Source organism: Myxocyprinus asiaticus, chromosome 28 (genome assembly GCF_019703515.2).
Source record: "Myxocyprinus asiaticus isolate MX2 ecotype Aquarium Trade chromosome 28, UBuf_Myxa_2, whole genome shotgun sequence".
Classification (NCBI taxonomy): domain Eukaryota; kingdom Metazoa; phylum Chordata; class Actinopteri; order Cypriniformes; family Catostomidae; genus Myxocyprinus; species Myxocyprinus asiaticus.
Genome location: NC_059371.1, coordinates 13,192,065 through 13,219,530, shown reverse-complemented (window position 1 = coordinate 13,219,530; position 27,466 = coordinate 13,192,065). Strand labels below are relative to the sequence as shown.

Sequence of the window (27,466 nt, the reverse complement as noted above, 5' to 3'; positions counted from 1 at the left end):
AAAATGGCTCTGAACTTGTCTTATTACTGTACGTAAATATGCACATCAGAGCAAAAGGGAAAAGAAAATTTCCTTTGTGAAAAACAACCTGGAATCATGTTTAAAGGAATATTCTGGGTTCAATACAAATTAAGCTCGACAATCGACAGCATTTGTGGCATGATGTTAACTGCCACAAAAAATAATATCAACTCGTCCCTCCTCTTCTTTAAAAAAAAAAAAAGCAAAACTTGAGTAAAATTTTGGAACGTACTCACTGTTTCAAAAGTATAGCCATAAGACAAAGGATATGCATGTAAACATTATTTTAGTGTGATAAAATCGCTTACTAACGTTTTATGTGTAAAGTTATAGCCAATTTTATAGCTTTGTTGCCATTTACACAACTTTCAGCTCAAATAATACATGAGTTTAACAGAAAAATTAATGTGAGTGCTTTTATAAAATTATAAGCTTCACATTTCTGCCTTTAAACCCTCAAAAAATTGGCCCCATTCACTTCCACTGTAAGTGCCTCACTGTAACCTTGAGAAAAGGTGGGACGAGTCGAAAGTAATTTTTGTTCTAATCAATATTATACCACAAATGCTGTTGATAGAACTTGTATTGAACCCGGAATATTCCTTTAATAGCGTAACAGTCACATGAAGTCCTCTTGGCAACCTGAACTTCTCCAGAAAGCAGCACAATGTAGCGCAACGAATGAAACAATGCAGGTGTTTCGTGATACGTTTATAAAAATGAAAGTTATTTTTATCTTACTAAAAATGTGGCCATCTTACATGAGATGCTGAAAGAAAATGTTTGAACAGCCTCTAACTCGCCATATGCTTCAAAAACTGACCCAAAACCCGACAGTTTGTCAGAACTCATTGAGTTCAGGTCAGGTTGACGATCTCTATTGCATGTCTAGAATTACCAAATAGTGATTTTGGTATTTGAACAGTGTTGCGTCGAACGGTTAACGAATGTCGACTTTTCATGAACATCCCTAAAAGAGTCTCACCCCTAGTGTGTTCATGTGTGTGTATGTCTAACTAAAAGAATACAAGGAATGCCTATTCAACAACCCTTAAAACAGGTGCCAGGCCAGTTCAAAGCATGAAGCATCACATTGATCCAATGAATCTTCGTGGATCGCAGCATTGCATCATACAGCTGAAGTCAGAAGTTTACATACACCTTAGCCAAATACATTTAAACTCAGTTTTTCACAATTCCAGACATTTAACTGTAGAAAACATTCCCTGTCTTAGGTCAGTTAGGATCACTACTTTATTTTAAGAATGTGAAACATCAGAATAATAGTAGAGAGAATGATTTATTTTAGCTTTTATTTATTTCATTACATTCCCAGTGGGTAAGAAGTTTAAATACATTTTGTATTTGGTAGCATTGCCTTTAAACTGTTTAACCTGGGTCAAACATTTTGGGTAGCCTTCCACAAGCTTCTCACAATAAGTTGCTGGAATTTTGGCCCATTCCTCCAGACAGAACTGGTGTAACTGAGTCAGGATTGTAGGCCTCCTTGCTCGCACACACCATTTCAGTTCTGCCCACAAATTTTCTATCAGAGTGAGGCCAGAGCTTTGTGATGGCCACTCCAATACCTTGACTTTGTTGTCCTTAAGCCACTTTACCACAACTTTGGAGGTATGCTTGGGGTCATTGTCAATTTGGAAGACCCATTTGTGACCAAGCTTTAACTTCATGGCTGATGTCTTGAGATGTTGCTTCAATATATCCACATAAATTTCCTTCCTCATGATGCTATCTAATTTGTGAAGTGCACCAGTCCCTCCTGCAGCAAAGCACCACTGCAACACGATGCTGCCACCTCCATGCTTCACGGTCGAGATGGTGTTCTTCGGCTTACAAGCCTCACCCTTTTTCCTCCAAACATAACGATGGTCATTATGGCCAAACAGTTCATTTTGTTTCATTAGACCAGAGGACATTTCTCCAAAAAGTAAGATCTTTGTCCCCATGTGCATTTGCAAACTGTAGTCTGGCTTTTTTATGGCGGTTTTGGAGCAGTGGCTTCTTCCTTGCTGAGCAGCCTTTCAGTTTATGTCGATATAGGACTCATTTTACTGTGGATATAGATTCTTGTCTACCTGTTTCCTCCAGCATCTTCACAAGTTCCTTTGCTGTTGTTCTGGGATTGATTTGAACTTTTCGCACCAAACTACGTTCATCTCTAGGAGACAGAATTTCACTTCTTCCTGAGTGGTAGGATGGCTGCGTGGCCCTATGATGTTTATACTTGCATACTACTGTTTGTACAGATGAACGTGGTACCATCAGGCATTTGGAAATTGCTCCCAAGGATGAACCAGACTTGTGGGGGTCCACAATTTTTTTTTTCTGATGTATTGGCTGTTTCCTCAGAGGCACTGAGTTTGAAGGTAGGCCTTAAAATACATCCACAGGTACACCTCCAATTCAGTTCACCTCCTATCAGAAGCTAATTGTCTAAAGGCTTGACATAATTTTCTGGAATTTTCCAAGCTGCACAGTTAACTTAGTGTATGTAAACTTTTGACCCACTGGAATTGTGATATAGTCAATTAAAAATTAAACAATCTGTCTGTAAACAATTGTTGGAAAAATTACTCGTGTCATGCACAAAGTAGATGTCCTAAACGACTTGCCAAAACTATAGTTTGCTAATATTAAAATCTGTGGAGTGGTTAAAAAATGAGTTTTAATGAATTAAACCTAAGTGTATGTAAACTTCTGACTTCAACTGTAAATGTGAATCTCCTCACAGTCTGCAGACATATTTCTTTACTTCTAGTGTGTGTGTGTGTGTGTGTGTGTGTGTGTGTGTGTGTGTTTACCTGCTGTAACATGAGGGCCTGTTGTTGTTGTTGCAGTAACAGTTGGATCTGTTGGGGACTCAAGACCTGCTGCTGAAGTATTTGCTGCATTTGCTGAGGGGTGATCACCTGAGGAGTAATCATCCCCAAAGACACAGGCACCTAAATGCACACACACACACACACACACACACACACACACACACACACACACACACCTGTTTAACTATTTATCTTACAGAGGGGTCTTGGGTATACACAATTGATGAAATCTGCTTCTTGTAATTGACTGATTGTTTGAAGGACAACATGTCAAGCAGCTGGAAGACACTTTTATTGGCCTTGCTCAAATTTAACTAGCTTCAGTGTTAATTGTAACATTATCAGCACAACACATGTAAAACGGCAATTAAGTACTCCATGAACAAAGGGCTTTCTAAAAACACAATTTCAATTATTTTCCCCCCAAGGATAGTGAACATTTTGAAAACAGTGAATGGCTTAAAAAAGACTATGCCAGACCTCTGTAGATTTTATTGTTTAGACATTCAGGGAATAGTTTCCAAGTCCTTGGGGCTTCAACGGTCAACAAAACTGTGTAAACAAATACACAAACAATTTTTAAAATAACAAGGCTTGCAGTCCTCTAAAGGTCCTCAATAAAACACAGAGACAAATGACTCTGTCTGCAATTTGAAAAACTTCTAAAAGCACTCATTTCAGTTATCTCATTTTTAATCGGCCCATAAACTGAGGCACAAAAGCAGTCAAGATTAAAAGACAAATAGATTATTAATTTGTTGACAACAGCTCACACACTGACATTAAAAATACAACAAATGAAAATAGATAAACAAAAACACCCACAACAGAGGCGATGGTTTTAAATGTAAATGCACTGGATTCACAATGACTTGGCCTCTAGCAATTACCGCAGCTCAAGCCAAAAACACACACACACAGCTTTTAAGATGTTTACAATAAACATAAACAGAATAATTAAAGTCACATTTAGGGATTCGTATAAATAATACATCTACTGGGGTACACAGCAACTGTAAAAACAAAACTGAAGATTGCATTTGAATCAAGTCTGTGCAATACAAACAAACACAAATTTCCAGTAAAGAAGTCTCTGTTCAGTCTCCTATAAACATACTGCTGCACTGAGATACTGCAGCTATGAGAGAACAATAACAACTGCCTTTTATACACACAGGCCTTTTTTGCAGAGAGGCTGATAATGGCCAAAGAAGAAAAAAAAAAAAATAAAAAAATCTGAAAATGAAAGGAATAGTTCACCCATAGGCATATATTGTAATGTCATGTAATTATTTCCTCATCCGAATGTTGTTTCAAAGCAGTATGACAGTCTTTCTTCTGTAGATTAAAAAAAATTAAGAAATTTTAAAGAACGTTCTTGCTGCACTTTTCCATACAAATATCATGTATAGTGACCAGGGACTGACAAGCCCAAAAAGGAAAAATAAGCACCATAAAAGTACCTTGGTGCGTTGCAATCAGTTCTGACCAATGCCGATGACATGAAATCTAGCTCAATGTGCTTTCAAGCCCCATAGGAACCTCTGAGAGGGTGGAGAATTTCTTTTCTGAAATAGTTTTGCTGTCCTTAGCAATTGTAGTATTACAGGAAAACTATAATTATATAAATTATAATCATTCTGTTACTATGGAACTATAGCAGTATAGTAATATGCATGAAGGAGGGGTTTTCTTCAAAATCAAAGCAAATGTTTGTGCTCAACTAAAAAGAGAGAAGCCTCATTTTTTGCTTGGATTGAAAAACGATACAGAGTATATAAGAGAGAAAATATTATTTTTAGTGCTGTCAGTCGATTACATTTTTAAATCGCAATTAATCGCATAATTCTGTAGTAACCATATTTTTTGGGCAGAATAATGATGATTTTTATTACTCTAGTTATGGTTTTCCTGCATAAGGTGCAAAAACTATGGTTTTACTACAAATATCATGGTTAAAAAAAAAAAAAGGTTACTGTATTAAAAACCATGGTTAATTGTGTGGTTTCTATGGTTTTACTACAAACACCATAGTTTAGCTATAGTTACTGTAGAAAAACCAAGGTTAATTTATAAAGTTATTGCGAGGAACCCAAACAAATTGAGAGGCCACACAAAACTATTGCCAGGGAAGGTAAATCTATTTTCAGAAAATAAATTCCCCTTCTATCCTCTAAGGGGCAACATAGATTTGAGAGCTACTACAAAAGGGGATGATTTTCAGTGAACAAAAAACAAAAAAAAAATGTATTTTCCTCACTCAAAGCTATCATATGGCTAGAACGAGTCATACGGACCAGTTCTATGGTGCTTTTGTCATTTTTGAAGCATTACAGTGTAAGCAGCGTGAACATTCTTCAAAACATCTCCTTTTGTGTTCCACTGAATTGGGTTTGAAATGACTTGATGGTGTGTAAATAATTTTTGGGTGAACTAAAAAAAAAACACAAAAAACCTAATAAAATTTTTTTATATCTGCTTGTCAAAAAGCTCAGAAAAAGACAAACTACAAGGCCTTGGAGTTTCAGAGATATATTTTAAATGTCAAACCCAGAGACTAACATAAGCATGCCAGCAAATTAATGTAAATATTCACTCTCTGGGGCACATTTAGTACAGATGAGTGTTGTCTCCATGACAACAGACAAGTCCAAACATTGTTTTGTTGTTGTTATTGTTCTTGCCAGTGTGTCAGAGAACCAACTCCCCATGAGTGAGTACATGTCAACAACCGATCGCTTCTGAAAACACAAGCCATAAATCAACAGGCTTCAGCAGCCCAAAAACAAATACAGCCCGTTGTTATTCCCCTTCAATACCTTGAACAATTTTGGTTTGGTTCCCCGCCCAAAGTAAAAATAACATTCTTTCCTGCACTGTGCATCAGGGTAAATATAAAACGCAAAGGGGAAAAAAGAAAACGGGCACAGCCTTTATAAGACAAAGAGAAGTAATTCATTTACTTTTTACATTACAAATTACAGGCAAAACAAGAGTCATAAAAAGTGCAAGAGACCATTCAAAGCTTTTAGCATAAATGTGCTATTCTATATATATATATATATATATATATATATATATATATATATATATATATATATATATATATATATAGAGAGAGAGAGAGAGAGAGAGAGAGAGAGAGAGAGAGAGAGAGAGAGAGAGAGAGAGAGAGAGAGAGAGATATCTCCTTTTTCATAAGTAGAGTCCATATGTATATATATAATTATTAATGTTCCTCTGAGTGTGCTGAATGCTTGATAGGCTATTAAAACAGACATTAATGGTCTTAAAGGAGCACAGTGCTACACAATGCACTTCTACTTAATGTCAAAAATGAAAAAATATCTTGTAAATAAAAAATAAATCTTCTTTAAAACATCAAACTATTTTTTTTTAATTCAATGGTCTATAACAAAAAAGTTAAAAGCGTGAGCATAAAAACAAATACATACCAGAGAATTGATTTAAAAATGTAAAAACTTGGAGAGCAAAGACTGTGTGATTATTTCACAACCCTAACTTAAACCAAATGAAACAAAACTGCATGAAAACACTAGTTCAAACACACCAAGATCGAAGACTTCCAATACCTGAACATGCTAATTCAAACATCATCTGTGTATCTGCATCAGACTGAACTAGCCAAGCTGGTCTCAATACTCACAAACCTTGATAACTCCATGGGTGGTTGAAACTACAGTACAGAATGAATGTTTGAAGACTAGTGAGTGTGTCAGTATCCTCCTACTGTTCTATCAACTACCCAACCCCACCCCACTGACCAACCCACCACCTCCACCAATAACACACTCACTAACAGCTTAAACCAGCAGCCAGCCAGTCACATGGTTCATGCCAATAACCCCTCCCCCCTGCACTTGCCATAATGCCATGAACTATGGTTGATTTGAACTACTGACTATCTGCACCCCTATTTCACCCTCTATTTCACATTCACCAGAGGAACACACAACAAGCATTCAATTCATGATGAATAAAGGCAGATGTGCACTGGGTGGCATAGAGTGTTTGTTTGCTGTTAAAACTATAAAACCGCCTAATTCTTGTCAGTAAGACAGGCTTATCTGTTAACCGCCGAGACAGAAACTACTCATTTTACAATAGGCTAAACGCAATAAGTGTTCGTAACAATATAATAAAACACACCCTCACTGCCCCATCTGTTTATGATCTGTTGAAGGCAGCATAAACAAGTGGGTTTGTGTAATAGTGTAAACAACATGGTTCTCTGGAGGTGTCCGTGTGTGTACTGCACTCTATGGTATGGCTCTACCTGCGTGTCTGCCTCCTTTTCTGTGCTCTTCGGGGACTTCTCACCACTCTGCTGCTGTTGTTGTTGTTGTTGAGCAACTTGTACCGCCTGAAGATGCCAAAAAACAATACGTTTCTGATTGGTTTCTGAGCAGCTCTGGCTCTCCCAGGAACATTCATGTTGTTTTCAACAAGCGCACAAGCAAGTGCAACATATTTCACAATCTAGATCGGTTGATAACAATAAAATGAAAGCCAGGTTTTCATTCACCCAAAACTGAAAATTCTGTCATTATTTAACCACACTTGTTTTGTTCCATTCAAACCCGTATGACTGACTTTCTTCTTTGGAACACAAAAGATGTTAGGCAGGATGTTAGCTTCAGTCTCCATTAGCTTTCATTGCATCTTGTTTCCACACAATGAAAGTGAATGGTAGGGCTGGGCAATATGAAAGAAATATGTTAAAGATATTTTTTTTTAAAAAATATCAGATTACATCGTAAACCCCCCAGCCGAGGGATCTATGAATATTCTTGCTTTATTGATTTTGCTTAAATGACATTTATTTATTGTAACAGGAAAAAAATAAACCAAAAGACATTTCTAAATTGAAATTGCACTTCAAACAAAACGAAAAAGCATTTAAAAAAATGTGGTCAAAAAATCGTATCTAGCCACCCTTCCATTTGCCGTCACACAAGTATCCATCTACAACAGGTGGAAAATTACTAATGCAAATTAAAACCTAAAGACAACTATAAATGTAAACATAATATTAATAAAAATTAAAATATTAATAAAAATTAAAATATCAAACAATTTTAGGTTCAAGGTGAACCTGTTTAGGTTGTATACACACATAGACTTTAAAGCGAACCTGCAGATGTGCTCACAATGCATGTTAAGCGTGAACCGCTCTGTAGAAATAAAGCTAAATAAACTTTGAGCACCTCCTGAGTTGGTCTGAGGTCAATTGCAATTTCAACCATGTAAAATGGCTAAAGAGCCCCGATATTCTGAACAGCGCTGAAGAGGGAGAGTGAAAACACCTGCCTTGCTGCACCAACATCAATTACGAGTTTTCAAATCTTAACGTCAACAACCTTGCTAACATTTATCACTGTAAACTGTAACATAATTTTTCAATACAACCATGGAAGGTAGCAAACAAAAAACACGGATAGCACATACTCTCCTGTCATGGCTATGTAAGTATTTTGGATTGAAAGACTTGCTTGACTATTGTAGAGATGATAAACTGTCACTGTAGTGTTTACCTCACTCCACAATGCAATGAGCTGTCAAACTATTGATGATCACTTGTATGTGATTGTATGACAAATATATATATATATATATATATATATATACACACACACACACACACACAGACAGTACTGTGCAAAAGTTTTAGGCACTTGTGAAACATTTTGCATAGTGAGGATGTCTTCAAAAATAAATAGTATTCATTTATCACTTAATGTCATACAAAGTTCAGTAAACATAAAAAGCTAAATCAATATTCGGTGACCACCTTCGCCTTTAAAACAGCCCCAATTCTCCTAGGTACACCTGGACAGTTTGTCTTGGTTGGTGGCAGATAGGATGTTCCAAGCTTCTTGGGGAATTCGCCACAGTTCATATATATATATATATATCAAAGTATATGTGTGTGTGTGTGTGTGAGTGTGTGTATGTATGTATATATAAACAAACTCAGCAAAAAGAGAAACGTCCCTTTTTCAGGACACCAAATAACTTTACAGATCTTTATTATAAAGGGTTTAAACAATGCTTTCCATGCTTGTTCAATGAACCATAAACAATTAATGAACATGCACCTGTGGAACGGTCATTAAGACACTAACAGCTTACAGACGGTAGGCAATTAAGGTCACAGTTATAAAAACTTAGGACACTAAAGAGCCTCAGGCCTCCACCGGTTTCACACCCTTTGAGCTCCTGTTTGGGCGGCAGCAACGAGGACTACTTGATGTGGCCAAAGCAGCATGGGAACAACAGCACTCGCCACATTGCTCCGTAATTGAGCATGTACAACCAGGTCATGCCGCTTGTCCGAGAACACCTCCAGGAGGCCCAGCGCACCCAGCAGAGAGTTTACTGGCATCGTGGCAGGGATCTTATACCATTGTCAAGCGGGTGGGACCCGTGACACAAAAGGTTCAACAACCTGGCTTAAGGAAAATGAACAGATTTACCATGTCAACATCCTGAAGCACTGGCTTGATCCTAAGGCTCGGTTGGCTGCCCTTGTCAGTGATGAACCCCCAGTGATCGAGGTAGGTGAACTCCCTCACAGGAGGTGGTACACTGCCTCGCCAACGAATTTAAAGATGTGTTTTCAGACTGGCCCAGGCAGACCTAAGTCACCTCCCATGACATTCGGACCCCTGAAGGAACTGTTGTCAGGCAACGGCCCTATTGTGTCCCAGAGGCTTGCTGGCAGGTCATCGAAGAGGAGGTGAACAAGATGCTACAGTTGTGAGTCATCAAACAGTCAAACAGCCCGTGGTCCAGCCCGACCGTTATTGCCCCCAAACAAGATGGCACCTCCGGTTTTGCAACAACTTCCGGAGGCTCAATGAAGTATCTGCATTTGACGGGTACTCCATGCCCTGAGTGGACGAGCTGATAGAGAGGTTAGGAAGAGCCTGGTTTATCTTTTGATCTTACCAAGGGTTATTGGCAGGTGCCATTGACTCCAGCAGCCAAAGTAAAAACACCCTTTAGCACTCCCAGTGGTCATTGGCAGTACAGGGTTCTTCCGTTTGGCCTGCATGGGGCCCTGGCCACCTTTCAGCACATGATAGACATCATCCTGTGGCCCCATAAATCATACGCAGCAGCCTATCTCGATGATGTCGTCATCCACTCGGAGGCATGGGAAGACCATCTGACCCATTTCTGGAAGGTTCTGGAAGATCTCCGTCTGGCAGGACTTACAGCCAACCCCCGCAAGTGTCGACTGGGACTTACCGAGGCATGGCATCTGGGCTTCAAGATTGGAAGAGGACTCATCATGCCACAGGAAGCCAAGGTGAAGGCTGTCCGAGAGTTCCCAAGACCCACGACCAAGTTTCAGGTAAATGCCTTTCTGGGGTTGGCTGTTTATTATTGATTTTTCATTGCCCACTTCTCCTCCTTGGCCTGCCCTCTTACAGACCTGACAAAGAACAGCCCAAGAAGGTCAAGTGAATGGAATCGGCAGAACAGGCATTCCAGGACTTAAAGCAGGTATTAACATCTGAACCGGTCCTTCGTGCCCCTGGTTTTCACCTTCCCTTCTTCCTACAGACCGATGCGTCGGAAACAGGACTCAGGCTGTTCTTTCCCAGGAGTTTCAAGGTGAGGAACACCCAGTCATCTACATCAGTCAGAAGCTGTCCTCAGAAGAGACGAGATACAGTGCATCCGTATTCACAGCGCTTCACTTTTTCCACATTTTGTTATGTTACAGCCTTAATCCAAAATGGATTAATTATTTTCCTCAAAATTCTACAAACAATACCCCATAATGATAACATGAAAGAAGCTTGTTTGAAATCTTTGCAAATTTATTAAAAATAAAAAACGAATCACATGTACATAAGTATTCACAGCCTTTGCCATGACACTCAAAATTGAGCTCGGGCGCATCCTGTTTCCACTGATCATCCTTGAGATGTTTCTACAACTTGATTGGAGTCCACCTGTGTTAAATTCAGTTGATTGGACATGATTTGGAAAGGCACACACCTGTCTATATAAGGTCCCACAGTTAACAGTGCATGTCAAAGCACAAACCAAGCCATGAAGTCCAAGGAATTGTCTGTAGATCTCCGAGACAGGATTGTATCGAGGTACAGATCTGGGGAAGGGTACAGAAAAATTTCTGCAGCATTGAAGGTCTCAATGAGCACATTGGCCTCCATCATCCGTAAATGGAAGTTTGGAACTACCAGGACTCTTCCTAGAGCTGGCCGCCTGGCCAAACTGAGCGATCGGGGGAGAAGGGCCTTAGCCAGGGAGGTGACCAAGAACCCAATGGTCAATCTGACAGAGCTCCAGCGTTTCTCTGTGGAGAGAGGAGAACCTTCCAGAAGAACAACCATCTCTGCAGCACTCCACCGATCAGGCCTGTATGGTAGAGTGGCCAGACGGAAGCCACTCCTCAGTAAAAGTTACATGACAGCTCGCCTGGAATTTGCCAAAAGGCACCTGAAGGACTCTCAGACCATGAGAAACAAAGATTGAACTCTTTGGCCTGAATGGCAAGTGTCATGTCTGGAGGAAACCAGGCACCGCTCATCACCTGGCCAATACCATCCTTACAGTGAAGCATGGTGGTGGCAGCATCATGCTGTGGGGATGTTTTTCAGAGGCAGGAACTGGGAGACTAGTCAGGATTGAGGGAAAGATGAATGCAGCAATGTACAGAGACATCCTTGATGAAAACCTGCTCCAGAGCGCTCTGGACCTCAGACTGGGGCGAAGGTTCATCTTCCAACAGGACAACGACCCTAAGCACACAGCCAAGATAACAAAGGAGTGGCTCCAGGACAACTCTGTGAATGTCCTTGAGTGGCCCAGCCAGAGCCTAGACTTGAACCCGATTGAACATCTCTGGAGAGATCTGAAAATGGCTGTGCACCAACGCTCCCCATCCAACCTGATGGAGCTTGAGAGGTCCTGCAAAGAAGAATGGGAGAAACTGCCCAAAATAGGTGTGCCAAGCTTGTAGCATCATACTCAAAAAGACTTGGGGCTGTAATTGGTGCCAAAGGTGCTTCAACAAAGTATTGAGCAAAGGCTGTGAATACTTATGTACATGTGATTTTTTTCGTTTTTTATTTTTAATAAATTTGCAAAGATTTCAAACAAACTTCTTTCACGTTGTCATTATGGGGTATTGTTTGTGGAATTTTTAGGAATTTAATGAATTTAATCCATTTTGGAATAAGGCTGTAACATAACAAAATGTGGAAAAAGTGAAGCGCTGTGAATATTTCCGGATGCACTGTATGCAGCCGTCGAGAGGGAAGCTCTAGCCATTAAGTGGGCAGTCCTGGAGCTGAGGTACTACCTCCTTGGGCGAAGTTTTACCCTACTCACAGATCATGCCCCCTACAATGGATGGCCAGAACCAAGGAGTCTAACGCTAGGGTGACACGCTGGTTCCTCTCGCTCCAGGACTATCACTTCTCAGTGAAGCATCGGGCTGGGACAGCCAGCGGCAATGCAGATGGACTATCCTGAATGTATCCACCGATGTCAGGGGGGGGGGGGGGGGGGGGGGCGGGGGTGACTGTGACGAGCCAGCCATGGATACATCAGCGTTGCCCCAGACAACCAACACGAATGCGGAAGTGGAGACCGGCGCCACATAATCATCCACACCTGACAAGGATTAACGACCCAAATCAACAGCTATATAAGAAGCATCTCACACAGAGATGGGTGAGCCAGAACTCCACATAGTCTCTAATGTGTTGTATGTTCTCTCCACAGACACGGACTAAAATGCCAGGTCCTTACTCACCGTGCCGATCTCTTCACTGCTAACCCATACACTGCTTCAAGCAGATCTCCCGAAAAGCTCACTCTTCACTCTCCCGGAAGCTGCTCTGCACCAAACTTCACTGCATCAACCTTTGAATCTACCAACAACCGCGGTTCCTATGTGATAGCATCCTATCACACATTCCTCAGAAAAGTATCAAATGGTAATAGGCATTTAGAAGAACATTAGGATAAGTCTTTTGAAAAGAATAATCCACTGTGTTCCTAAACCTTTTCCAGACAAAGATAAGCATTTTTACAAATAATTTTATAGGAATTGCACTGACAAAGACCAATTTCTATAGCCCACAAAACATATTCAAACAAAGCATAACTAGAAAAAAATATATTCACTATAGAAATGTCCATGCCTTTTAAGCTTTTATACATTTTGTTATTTTCCACAGCCTGGAGAACAAAAAAGAAAAAGACGTCAGGAAGTCATCAATGTAAATAAACCAGAACTACATATCAGTCTAACTAAAAAAAGGTCTCAAATGTTGTCGAAAGGACGTTGCTCTCCCTGTCTGTTGCTTTTATCTTTCCCATTGTGAGGCCCTCCAGATAGAATCAAGGAAAGACAAATGCAAATAGTGCATGCAAACAATTTCCACAGTGTTGGGACCATCCTCTCAATTATGACCCCTTACACCTCCAAAAGGTCAAACATCTGGCCCTGTGAAACTCCCCTATTCAAAAAAAAGGGTGGAAAGGCAAATGGATATGGCAAACTTCAATAGAAAAGTTTTCCTTGGGAGATGAAAACGAGTTTACAAGAGTTTTTTCATATTAAATTTTTTTTTTTTTAAATAGGGGACATTGCCCTGAACCCACAGCCGTCTGGCCTATATTCCACAGGCTATGGGCGAGTGCGGTGGCATTATACATCTGGAATCTTAGCATGAAGCTTTGGAGCAATATTTGGGTACTCTCAGCATGAATCTATAATGGTACTCAGTGACTGTTCTGTTACAATGTAGCATGTGTGCCCGTTCTGCACACCAGATACAGGGAGATAAAAGCTTTAGCTCCATAATCACTTTTAGTGATGATGTGAAAGTATTGTTGAGAAAAAGTACAAGAGCTCACACAGAGCTTCTGATTTACCTGATAAAACACACTTCAATGATTTAAAATGAATGATTAATCCTTGCATTAGGACAAGGGTGTGTCGTCGATTGCTCGATTTTTCATATGGCCAACAAAGCTATTGTGCAACAAATTTTGACATAGCTATAAGAATTTCATTGCTTTGAGAAAGTCTTTCCTGGAATGCTTCCTAAATGCCAAGCCTTTAAAATTTAAAGGTAAGTAAGTAGATTCTGCGGCACTAGCATCACCATATACAGTTATGGGCACTTCAAAAAATGCTTTCAAGAGCACTCCCCCTCATCTGCCACTGTTGGCCAAACAGTTCACCCCGTCCCAAACTTAGACCATTTGTTGAGCCAATGTTGCTGCGTCATGCTGGTCGGTATGCTCAAACAAACAAATCAATGTTTTGAGAGTGCCACTAAGCTGTAATATATATACACTTTTCAGGGAAATATACCCATTAATAGATTATTTGTGATCTCTGCATATTAAGCTGGGACAGGAAACAACATTTTAACATAAAAACACACTTCTAAACACCTTTAAAGGCATAGTAGAACCATAGAGCAATGACGAGAGACAAAGAGTGTTGGCGCTGATTGCTAGTGTAATGTGTCGGAGTAAGGAAGAAACTAAAGGTACTCACTTGTGTTTGCAGAATATGGGTTGTGAGTGACGGTGATGCAGACGTTTCCCTAGTTACTCTCTTCTCACTCTCTGAGCTCTGACCTTCCTGCCCAGCTTGACTGCTATTGGTTGTTTGATCAGTCTTGGACTCCTGCATGTCGGTATGACAACCTGAAATACAAAATAAGATAACTGTCAGCAAAACACATTATTTCTGACACACAATAGAGTCCGTCATGCTTTGGCAACCCTTTTCCTTCATTTTCTTTCTCCACATACACATGGACCTAAGGACAAGATAATGACAAAACATCTGTGCCAGTAGAACTGACTTCACAACATTTTTGTTTGCACTACACACAAATACATTCGAATAAACAGTTCAGAGAATTTGCAGCATTTGAACAACACAACAGCAAATCATACTGCTGTCTTAGTATTTTACAATTAGAGGCAGACGATATACCAGTTTACCAATTAATAAGTGCCGATAGTTGCTTTTAGGAACAATCGCTTATCAGCAAAAATCTTTCTGACCCCAAGACCCAACTAATTTCTGCAATTCTCCAACTGTGATCCTTGGAGATTCTTTGGCCACTTTAACCATCCTCCACACTGTGCTTGGAGACAATATAGACACACATTCTTTTCCAGGCCGATTCTTAAGATCTCCAGTCGATTGGGACTTGTTAATTATTGCCCTGATGGTGAAAATGGACATTTTCAATGCTTTGGCTATTTAGTTTTAGCCAGTTACCATTTTGTGAAGCTCAACAACCTTTTGCCACACATCAGAACTATATTCTTTAGTCTAACCCACTGTGATTGATGATTAAGGGAATTTGGCCTGTGCGTTACCTCATATTTATACCCCTGCGAAACAGGAAATCATGGCTGAACAATTTCATGTTCCTAGTCACTCAGGTGCACTAAAAAATTTGAAATATGAATGTACTTCAGATTTATTTTACTCATAAGAATTTCAAGGGGTGCCAATAATTGGTATTTCCCCTCTTTCAATTGTTTTACTTCAATTAAAAGGTTAGATTTTTGTGAATTTTTTAATGAAAGATCAAAAGGATAAACAATGCCGATTTTTTTTTTCACAGCCTTCTTTGCTCATATTTACCAAGAGTGCCAATATTTTTGGCCACCACTGTAGATAAAAGTCCCATGTTATATACCATATTTAAACATTTTCTGCTAATTATTGGGATTTTGTTTGAACATTAAACTACTAAAGCCAGCGCGACACACTTGCCGATTTTTGAAGTGATTTTCAGGTATGAGCTTCATTAACATAATCAGCTCCTAGGCAGATGGAGATGAACGTCTGTCAGCGGGAGGTCATTAATTACTTGACCGTCGGGACTCCCTGTTGAGTTAATGCTTCAAAAACTGTAAAAAAAAAATAAAAAAAAAAAAAAAAAAGATTACAAAATATTTTGTCGAGGCAGGCTCTTGTGGTCTCTTCAAGTGACCAATGAGCTGCTTCCATTACTGAGGAACTGACAGGACATGATGTCAAGCTGATCTGAACATTTTCATCGCAGTTTCGGATCAAGCAAGCTACAGGTCTGAAAACAACCTAATTCACTCTATTACAATTGTTCATGCTCACACGGTCCTCCTGTTGTTATTTCGGAGAGCTCCATATGACAGGGAATCAGAGAGAGAGAGTTGTGGTGAGTTGGTATGTTTGTCACCCCTCCACCATTCTTAATCTGCAACTGTGTCATACTGACTGAAGAGAGTCTGCATGTGTGAAACAGTCTGCATGTGTGAAACCCTCTGCCAAAATAAAGATGACTGGAGTCTTCTAGTGTGGCGCTGGCTTAAGTTTATAGGCCTTTTCCACCACCTTAGTTATCTGTATTTGCATAATCCACTATTGGTCGACCTTTATTTACAACAGCACGACTGATTGAGTGATTCTCACACAATCTGTTAAGAAAATGTCCTGGTCCTGTTTTACTCCAAAAACAAAGGAAACAAATAATAAATGCTATTTTGCCTACAGAAAATTAAGCCTATTTAAAGGGTCATTAAGATTTTTTACAAATTTGTGACAGAATTTTCATGACAGTTACACACATTTTAGTCCCCAATTCTACAGCTTGTATGGTTGCTAATGAGTTCTAAGTGGGTTTTAACACACTTCTTCACTGTTGCTATGGTGTTCTGGGTGGTTGCTAGGGCATTGTCAGGTTGTTGCTTACTGGCCCAAGTCAAAATAGTCCACCTCAATGTCTCTATGATATTCTGGGTAGGGTTGCACCAGCTGTGGGTAAGTTCTCACGTAAGTTAGGACTTAAAGTTCACACTAAGGGCTTAGTAACTACTAGTTAGTTTGTAACTAAGTCAGTGCTTAATTCGGTTGCACCACCTGTTCTTAAGGCAAGACTTAACTAGTAGGTCGTAAGCGCTCCGTAAAGTAATGCGTAGTCGTATAATATGACATTGACTTGTACCGGTCCAATAAACAGCTTCGATTTGATCTAGTTACGGTTGATGTTCAAACCTTGTTTGCTCACATAATTGTCAGCTGTAATAAATTATATCCCCATTAAAATACGATACGTAATAAAAGTAGATTTGATAAATAGTATAGTTGCCTTGTGTAAATAATATATAGGAACTGTATCTAAAATAATTCATTTTAATATCCTATATATTTTGAATGTGTTGAAACTTGACACCGTGTGACACACCCTAAAAACGGCACCGTTAGATCAGTTTCATGCTGAAGAGCCACTTAAAGTTTTTTTTTTTCTCTTTCATAAATGTCAACATCATAATGTATGTTGAAATGATTGATGCCTGTCACGCAATACATGAGCTCATTGATGTCATAAAATATCAGTCTGCTTTTTTATTCCATCAGTTACTTCTGGTCGGAGTCTGCCATAAATATTTAGTTTATACGTAGGGTTACATTCTACCTAAGTTTAATGGTGCAACGCGCAAATATTTAGCAGTGTGTATTTTTTGTATTTAGTAATTGTGACTTAGTGCCCATTTACGCCACAACTAGGCTAAGTTGTAACTTACGTATAGCTGGTGCAACCAGCCCCTGGTCCCTAGATATGGCCAAGGTCCTTCCTTCAATGAAAGTCTATGGCATTTCCCCAAAGTCAGACTGCTTAGAAATGTAACAACTCCTTTCTTTAACAAGCCCCACAATATGAAGCATCACCAATGGTGTGTGATGAGTTCCCCCTTAGCGGGCACTGCTAATGAAGAACTGTATTTGCTGCTCCAAGCAGCAGATTTGTTGCAAAAAGTTGAAAATAAACTGAAGTGAAATTTCTATGCACTTTGTCTTTGGCCATGGAGTTTTTGGAAGGATTGAAATCGGTTAAAACAATCAATATCCTGTTTTTTCCTTCCTTGAAGTAGTCAAACATCTGTGTGAAACAGCCTGATCGCATTAATGAGTTTACAAAAGACTGACATGAACCAAGACAACATTCCTTGCAGCCTGATACAACCAGCAAAGTGAAAGGCCAGAGTATTAACTATGGTTCACTTTTAATATCGGAGATGCTGATGCTTGTTTAATAACTTAAAGAAAACACATTACTAATTTAAGCAAAACTGTGCTTATGATTACGCACTGGTCTGCTTGCCTTTGATAAAGCTCAAAATAAACCATTTAGGACAACGCAGCTGCGCATGCAAGTGTTATTTGTTCTGATGTTACAGTACAGTAGTACAGTACATTTTTCTTATCACCCAATTCCCATCATTTTATGAAAACGTAACATCATAAAAATTACTTACTTTCAGTTCCAAATGCTTGAGGCAATTACAGAGCTCTACTTTCTCCGGTTTGTACATAGTTAAATACTCTACCACACCAGGAAGCAGGGGCCCGATTTGTTAAATAACTGGTTGCCACCATGACTACAGTAAACACTGGGGCCCTGGGCTTGGTGTTTATTAACAATCACATCTTCCTTCTGGAGCAATTTAACATTAACCAGGTGGTACGATCTGCAGATCTGGCAGGTGCCATAATACACAGGGAGGGCCTTATGTAAACAGCTAGGACGGGTGGGGGAACAGCTCGAAAAGCAACACAGCTAGAGTAAACAGCGAAGAAAATCTCTAGACAAACAAGCAACCCCTCTCCTGACATGAATGTGTACCAGAACAGAGCTTGTGGGACTTAAATGCTTGTTATTTAGCGCAGCTAACACAGCCACTGCCTGTTTTGGCTGGCAGACCTAGTGTTTTCGTTTTACAGAGGACGATAGCTCCAGATACTTACCAAGGACACATTTTGGATTAGTGGGTGACCGATATATCGCCGGGGCCGATAAATCGGCCGATATTCTGAATTTTGTAATTATCGGCATTGACGATAAACTTTTCTCTTTGGCCGATTTGTTTCTTGAGGCCGCCGAAAATCACCTGCTTGCATGTGAAGCGACGGAGACATGTAAATGACCATTCACGGTTCGTTTTGTTACATGCCATTGTGTTACTACAATAATAGATGGGTGTGCAACACAGTGTCATTTAAACGGTCAGCATATCAGAGCCGCAGCAGACGCATTTGAGCTCATAATGTTAAAGTGCTCGCATGTTTCATTCTCCCTCTCTCCCCTCAACAGTGCCCTGTAACTTTTAACTGTTTTGTCTAATGATAAAAAGGCAAATATCAATAAAATAATATCATATGCCGTCTGCAAATATGCACATATCTCGTTTAAACAGATGTAATAAACCAACCTCACACAACTTCAGCAGATCCAGCATACTGTGGAGCGCTCATTTATTTACCTCTAAAGCACGTATTCTATCAGCCTACCCTCAGCAGTTCCCTGTAACTTTTCTAATGATAAAAGGCAAATATCAATAAAACTTCTATAATATACTGTCTGCAAATATGCAGATGTCTCATTTAAACAGATGTAATTCACGAACCTCACGGAAATCCAGCCGTTTCCTTCCGTCGAGCGCTCATCTAATATCTTCCCCTGAAGTGCGTATTCCATCAGCCAGAATCAAAACTCCAGGATCAGGATCAAAAGTTCCTCTGATTCACAAATCATGACGATCACTCCATGACTGCATCCGAAAACATAGGCAGCTGACTTGCTGCCAAATCAATTAATGGCTTAACTGACAGCTGTTTTGAATTAATGGCATTCTTAGGGAAGCTGGTTTCTGAACAGTTTGAAAAGCATATTATTTTCATCCTGTCTCCATATCCAGTCTCCTGAGGCAGCATTTTCCTGGTTTTCGATGCAGCCCATGACAATCCAAGCAGGCAATCCAGGCCGTCTAAACTGTCAGGAGCTTGCTGCTCGAGCTGGATACGCACGAGCAGGTGAGTGCAGCTTCAAAGTAAAAGTGCTTCACGTGTGCTGTAAGTAAATGTCTTATTCACTATGCACTGTATGTGCAACTGGTTTGATTCCGTATATTTTGAGAAAATGCGATTGCTAACATGCCATACATGGTAGCTTGTCTACTAGGGTTGTGCAAATAGACGATGATATCGGGGATCGACGATAGTCAGAGATATCGCCAATAGCTGATGCCTTTGACGATATGAAGACGAAATTTGGCTCGTTTTCCAATTAATGTATTTATTATTATTATTAGGCTATTATTAATATAAAATATTACAATTAATTTGCCCTGCCATAGTTTCACATTGACATCACCGCATATAACCGACACTTTCGACCCCACATGCGCGTGTGAGGATTATAAAAATGAGGATTACTCCTCATTGAAAATGTTTTAAAAAACAGACTACAAAACTACATCCCACATCAAAATTGAATTGCAAGGTGATAGACCTATATTCACAAATTATGTCAAGAGTGCTTGTTATAAAAGAGACACATCATTCCTATACAGTTGTTGTTTGAGCCATATTAATATTGTCATTATTTAATTAGCATACTATTAAGATTAGGCTCTTTCTAGTCTATGACTGACATTGATTCTTCTAATTTTTTCCCCCACTAAAATTAATGTATGGGCCACAAGAGAAATATTAAGCCAATAAATTAAGATAGTTGATATACTGTTATCAGCATATGTTGAGGTAGATTCAGCTGTTCCTGTACCTTGCGGAGCTCTCGTCTTCTCTGCCAGCTGTGAGAGAATGCACCGTTAATGAAGCGACAGATGCCAAAATCTCAATCAGTTTTTGCTTTCTCCTTCTGTAGTGAATAATTGACTGCCACATTCAAGTTATGGCCAAAGCAGTTTAACCATGGCCATTTGAGCCCTCGTATGGCCGCAACAATATTGGCCCCATTGTCAGTAGTGATGCATGAAATTTTACTCTCTTCTATGTCCCGATCGTGCATGACCTCTGTCAGCCCCCCAGCCAGTACCTCTGCAGTGTGGTTCTCCAGGATGAATGTTGTTTTGAGACATTTTGCCTCCAGTTTCCAATCCTCTGAAATATAACGTGATATCCACGGGCTCGACTTTTGCTTCTGGTTTAAAACCGAAATACTGGCAAATAGGCGACGTGATCTTGATGGACAACGATTCAAATTTTCTGCACGTCATTTCCCGTGATAAAAGTAAATAATTAAATAATGAGTAAATAAATGAGCAAATAAGTAAACTATTGCCCCCCCCCCCAGCGATAATATCGTGTCTTAGCGATCTCACAGGCTGAAGATCTATGGAGAAGATCACCCAACACTATTGACTACTGTGTGTACTGTTATTTCCTTCTTCCTAATATATTAACAATTTCTTCATGTGCAAATAAATTACTAAAATTTGATGATTAAACAGAAATCAGAAGAAACTGCTATCTACCATTTAAAATACAAGATTATTTTTTTAGATTATTTTTTTACAAAGTTAAAGTTTTGTGTGAAATTGAGTAAATATACGAGTTTATACATTTTTTGCAATTTATAACAAATTTTATTTACTATATTCAATTGTGTGATATATCGGCATTGTACTGGCCATCCTGCTCTCTGGATATCGCCATTGGCCATTAACAAAACCCATCAGTCGATCACTATTTTGGATTGGTGTGAAGTTGATAAGCTCCACAAAACAATTAGTGCACAGAGGATCCGGTTCTTTGACTAAACATTGAAAGTTTACAAAATAGTTTTCATTTTTATATATTCATATTTCCAAGTATTACTTCCTTCCAAGAGCAAAATAGCAGATAAACTGATCTAGGCCTATATTAAAAGAACAGATCAAAAGTTTAAAAGCTGAAACAGTGCCACTCCCCTTAAATAAGCTTTGTAGTTTAAAAAAAAAAGGGTGGAGCTTTCATAGCAACAAGACAATGGCATTTTTAATGCTTGAACTATTTTGTCACTAATTCAACAGAGACATTTGGTGTAATATCAAATATAGACTCCACAGATACCGTACTCATATAGGCTACTTTATGCAGTTACACAGATGAGAGAGAACATTAAAAGTGTTTAACAACCATTTCAAATAAGTACTGAAACATAGTGTAAATAGTGAGTGCATTTTCAGGGTTTTACCTGGGTCAAAAATGGTCTTCGGTGGTGGCTGACATACACAGTCATCCACACACGCTGTGTAGTTATTTATTTTACCTTACTTCAATTCATTCATTTTTATCAAATTATGCTGTTGCATTTCATAGCCTAATTAAGTTTTTGATCATCTGAGCATCTCATTTCTGAATTCAACAGATTTTTTGTACTTCAAGGTACTGTGGGAAATCAAATTTAATACCTTATTTCTTTAAGGCTAGATTATAATATTCTGACTGTACTCTACTGTAAACTACTGATTTGTGACTGTGCTTCAATAGTGAAAATGTTTGTTTCCTACTCCATAATAGGTATTGATTCCTTCAGCACACTCAATTGATTTAGGAATCATTTTAATATCTGGAGACAAACCAGACCAGTTTGTTTCTTAATATCAAACATGTAACGTGACTTTGTCTATCATTTTTGGAGGTCCAGACTTTTTTGCCTCATTGTACTTGCCGTTATGTTTACCAAAGTTCTTCTATTGTTTAAGAGTGCCATTTGCAATAAATCACAGGTAAGACCATCGATGGCTGCTCATTACTGTGGTTAGGTGGTTAGTAGGGCTGGGCTATAAGATGATATATATCGTGGCGACGATATAAAGTGTCAATCGATGGAGATTTTGCTATATTGTGTACATCACGATATGTAAATATTCATGTGCACAGCACCAGCGCATCTATCAGTGTGCATGCTTCATGTGAGACTGAAACCAGGTTTGAGCGGAGAATGTGGCCGGTAAAAATTCACGTGCTGATTTAACGCCAGATTCACGAATTATGCAGATCAGGCAATGGCACCCACAAACTCTTTGCTGATTCTTTGCAATTCTAATTTTGCGGGCCGATTCTGAGGGCTATATGCAGCAGTCCACTGTGATCTGACACACTCTGCCGGGACAGCGTCACTGTGATCCAGACACCTGAATCATATCTCTAACATGCCGAGGTGCGCTTGACTACACTGAACATCTGTACTTCATCATTTGATGAATTATTGCTGATATGCTCAATAGAAAAGTCAAGAAAATGAAGGGGAGCTTGTGTTAAAACGGGTGCGACATCTGTGGTGTAGGTTCACAAAATCGGACACAGATTAGAACACTTAATCTGCAAACTGTGTTAAGTGATGATACTCACTCATTGTAATACAAACAATCTGTTTCACCACCTCAAAATTAAGCACTCTAAATTATATTATGAAAGCCAAAAGATAAGCTCTGCAGTAATTCCTTTTTTTTTTTTTTCAGTTTACAAATATATTTGAAATTTAGTTTCTGCAAGATGTGTTATTTTCATAGTGTTATTTTCTTTTTTTAAACTAAAATTATGCAATATTTACTTTGTTACTTTGAAAAGATCTTGAGTTTCTTTATTTTTATTGGTTTTCCAGAAGAAAAAAAAAATTCTATCACGATATGTATCGTTATCGTGATATAAAATTACTCATATCATGACATAAGATTTTGGTCATTTCACCCACCTCTAGTAGTTAGTCTCTTAAAATAAATAAAATACTCAATTTGATATGAAAAAAAAGTCAAATACATAACTTTTTAAATACAACTGCCAAAGTTGTAATAAATTCTGATATAGTTTACTGTGATAAATGTTTTAAGGGTGTTAATGTTGATGTATAGTTTTGTCTTGTAAAGCCCAAAGTATACTTTGATTTTGACGTGAACGCTCAGCGTCTGCATATAGTCGAGCGCGATCCTGTCCAAGTATACTCCATTTGACGGTGCACGCATACACAGGCGATCGGCACATGCGCGTTACAACTGTACGAGACACAAGACGATTTCTCTTAAAGAGTTTAGACCTATAAAGATGTCTTTATAGTGCTTCAGACTCAAGTTATACAATTACAGGTATCTCCAGACCTCCTCACACACATGCTCTTGACGTACAAATCCACCGTTGATGTTTTTAACTTCGTCTCCTGTTGTTAACCAGCGATTACATCTTCTAACGCATCTTAGTGACAATAACGTCTCAAATGTGAGTGTTGTCACCTTATGGACCCACAAATTAGCACACATAATTCCAGGTGCAAGCAAATTCTGCACGTTCAAAGACGTGCGGTTAGAAAAATCAGGCTGCACGCGTTCAGTGATCAAGCACTCTGCTGATGACGAGAATTGTGTCAGCGGAAATTTCAGCTGGAAATGTAACTTTGATGGCCGGAAAATCCCCGAATCAGAGGTAATGCAAGTAGTCCATGAATGTCTAAGAAAAAGTGACTTTACAAGCATTAAAAATAAACATTTATAACAAGCATTTAAAATATGTACTGAAACCCGCTGTGTAACAAATTACGAGGTACTGCAACCGGTCCGTAAACATATGAATCAGGCAAGAATCAGTGGGTTCAATAGTGTCCTCTTCCAGCCATGGGCTGCCAATAGGCATGTTTGCTGTAAATAAAAATGCTTGAAATTACTGCAAATTGCCCATCAGAACCAGTATTGACCAGGTTGACTGTTTAAAAGGAAAGCTAATGCACATTTGTTTGGTGTCAGAAAAATAAAAGGGATCAAAAGCTAGTCAACAGTGTAACTGCTGAAGAATGTTTTGTGCACTTGACTGCACAAATTCATGTTTATTTTACTTACACTGACATGGGCATATTTGTGCACTGCAGATGATTGCCCTTCATCTAATGAAAGTTTCTCTACATTCCTAATGCCTAATTTTCCCATAGACACAAACTATAGCAGACAAGCAACACAAACATGAGGATTTTAGGGGAGAGGTGAAGACTCCAAGGACTTCAACTATCAGGAGGGAAAACATACACCAACCTGAAGGAATGCCTTTGAAGTCTCAATGAGGAGTTATTGATACATAACATAAAAGGAGGGAACAGGGGAATGGAGTTTAACTGCTCTGAATGTAATCTTAGAAGTTGCTCTTTTTGAAATGTGATGTCGCATCAAGCCTCAGCCTCTTTAACTGCATTAGTGTAAAGATAAGGAAACAAGCAATGGGCTACATAAACAAACAAGCCAATCGATAAATGCAAAGTCTTATAACAGCTGTTGCCATGACAGCAAACACTTGTTTTATATCATTTTTATAGTGCATTATAGAATATTCCTATATAAATAAGGCAGGAAAAGCCTATGGCATCACCAAAACGGTTGTGTGTTGTGTAATTATGACTAGGTCTGTGGATGGAGGGATTTTTTACGAGTAATACAATAAAACATCCAACCGGACAAATAATAAGCACAGGCACGACTGTGTAATGATGTATGTATGTAGCCTATCGACTGTAAATTAATCAATTAGTTAGATACTGTGATAATGTATATAATAAACAAATAAAGATACAAAGCAAATGAATTGAACATACTGACTTAAAATATTGATTCCCCATATTAGTGTGTATCTATCTGTGCTCTTCTACTTCAACTACTTGCGAAACAGAAACCAGTTTATCAATACACAACTGCAGGCTATACGGTTACAGAAAATTACAATGAAAGTCAACTTAGATTTTAAAATACAAGCAAACACCTTCTGAACAGCGTTGGAATGAATCACTCGATAAATAAATATTTTAAAAAAGGGGGCACAAGATGTGGAGGAAACAGAGCTCATATTACAGGAAGATGTTGAAAAAGAGTCCAGTAAATGAAATTATGTTTGGCTAGCTAAATATATTCAGCAAAATATTAACGGGTTATGCAATTATACATCATTTTACCTCTTCCACAATTCAGGATACTAGAGCCCGACCGATATGGGATTTTTGAGACCGATACCGATTTTAGAGAGGGAAAATTCACCAATTTATATGGTGGCCAATCTATTTAATTTTTGAGCTGGAATGAAAACAGATCTTTTCTATGTGGATTTTTCACAGATTTTGCACCGATATGACTATGCAAAGGTACTCAGAAGGCTGATTTCTTAAATATTTTTGACAAAGAATATTTGATATTATTATTATACATTGTCAACAAATTCTAGAAATGAACACTGAGAAAATAAAGAATAAATAAAAATAAAATAAATAGCTAAATAAACATCAGTACTGTTTAGTATCAGTCAGTCAAATGCTGGCTATTTTAATACTGCCGAGTCAAGATAAACAGATAAGCAGCGGTGTTACACCGTATTCTGCTATACAAGTTCAGGGGAAACTTTCAACGGTGGAAAACCAGACTTTTAAATATTACATTTTATAAATGCAATGACTGGAATTGTTCATTTGAAGGGGGTACCAAACTGTGAATCCTGAACAAAACAGTTTGGTGAATACGTTTACTCATTAGCTTCCACTCAGCTGACAAGCAATGAAAGTAGCTACGTGATTAGCTAGTTAGCTATAAGCTCGTTGTCACAGAGAGTAAAAGAGAGACGTTGTTTATTTTACTTTCCAGCATTGTCTCACCAACTAGGTAATAACAGTGTGAAATCAACACTCAACAGACACAATCCACCACCGCACCGTTGTCTGCTGAGCTGCAAAAAGATGCTCTGATGTTTACCTTTCAGTCTGCTACATTACTGACCGCACTGACAAACTATAGCTGGCTAACAGCAAACAGACATGAGTGACATGGTTGTCAGGGACAAGGTTAATGTTATATTACTTATATTGAAAAGTGAATATGATGGAGTCATTGTTTATTAAGTTTCCAGTATGTATTTCACAAACTAGTTAACAACTTATAGTGATCAACTCTGCCCTGTCTGCAGATCCACCGTCAGTTCAGAGTCAGCTCTGTAAACAATGGAGTCGGAGCGCGCTCTTCTGGACAAAATACATAATGACACCAATTCTAAAGCATTGTTTTCTGTATTATATGTTCTGAAAAAAAGTTTTAATATCGGCACATATCGGTAAAATATACGCCTATATGATATATCGGTGAAAGGCTAATATCGGCCGATATTACCACTACAGGATACGGCACGATAGACACTGCGACATCTGTTAAATTCACGTTTTTATGCTCATATACAGTTGTGATCAAAAGTTTACATACCATTGAAGGTTTGGCCTTGTTACAGACACACAAGGTGACACACACAGGTTTAAATGGCAAATAAAGTTTAATTTCCCACACCTGTGGCTTTTTAAATTGCAATTAGTGTGTGTATAAATAGTCAATGAGTTTGTTAGCTCTCACGTGGATGCACTGAGCAGGCTAGATACTGAGCCATGGGGAGCAGAAAAGAACTGTCAAAAGACCTGCGTAACAAGGTAATGGAACTTTATAAAGATGGAAAAGGATATAAAAAGATATCCAAAGCCTTGAAAATGCCAGTCAGTACTGTTCAATCACTTATTAAGAAGTGGAAAATTCGGAGATCTCTTGATACCAAGCCAAGGTCAGGTAGACCAAGAAAGATTTCAGCCACAACTGCCAGAAGAATTGTTCGGGATACAAAGAAAAGCCCACAGGTAACCTCAGGAGAAATACAGGCTGCTCTGGAAAAAGATGGTGTGGTTGTTTATCTTAAGCGTGCACCACTTTTCATCGTAGCTGTCTGAACAGTGCATTTT

The 27,466-nt window shown here is 38.8% G+C and overlaps 1 protein-coding gene across 11 annotated transcripts in view; it reads right to left on the bottom strand.

Moving 5' to 3' along the window:
• The window catches only part of LOC127418973 (forkhead box protein P1-B-like), a 61,290-nt gene that overhangs the window by 22,267 nt on the left and 11,557 nt on the right, over positions 1–27,466 (bottom strand). For 6 of the 11 annotated variants that reach the window (XM_051659926.1, XM_051659927.1, XM_051659930.1 and 3 more), the window contains 2 exons: positions 14,443–14,594; positions 2,844–2,984 (listed from right to left, as the gene is read on the bottom strand). In XM_051659926.1, coding sequence (XP_051515886.1) covers positions 2,844–2,984; positions 14,443–14,580 — 279 coding nt within the window. In that variant the 5' untranslated portion in view covers positions 14,581–14,594. Of the gene's footprint in view, positions 1–2,843; positions 2,985–3,344; positions 3,417–6,457; positions 6,587–14,442; positions 14,595–18,206; positions 18,282–27,466 lie in introns of those variants that run through there. The other 5 variants (XM_051659928.1, XM_051659936.1, XM_051659932.1 and 2 more) reach the window with 5 other exon arrangements.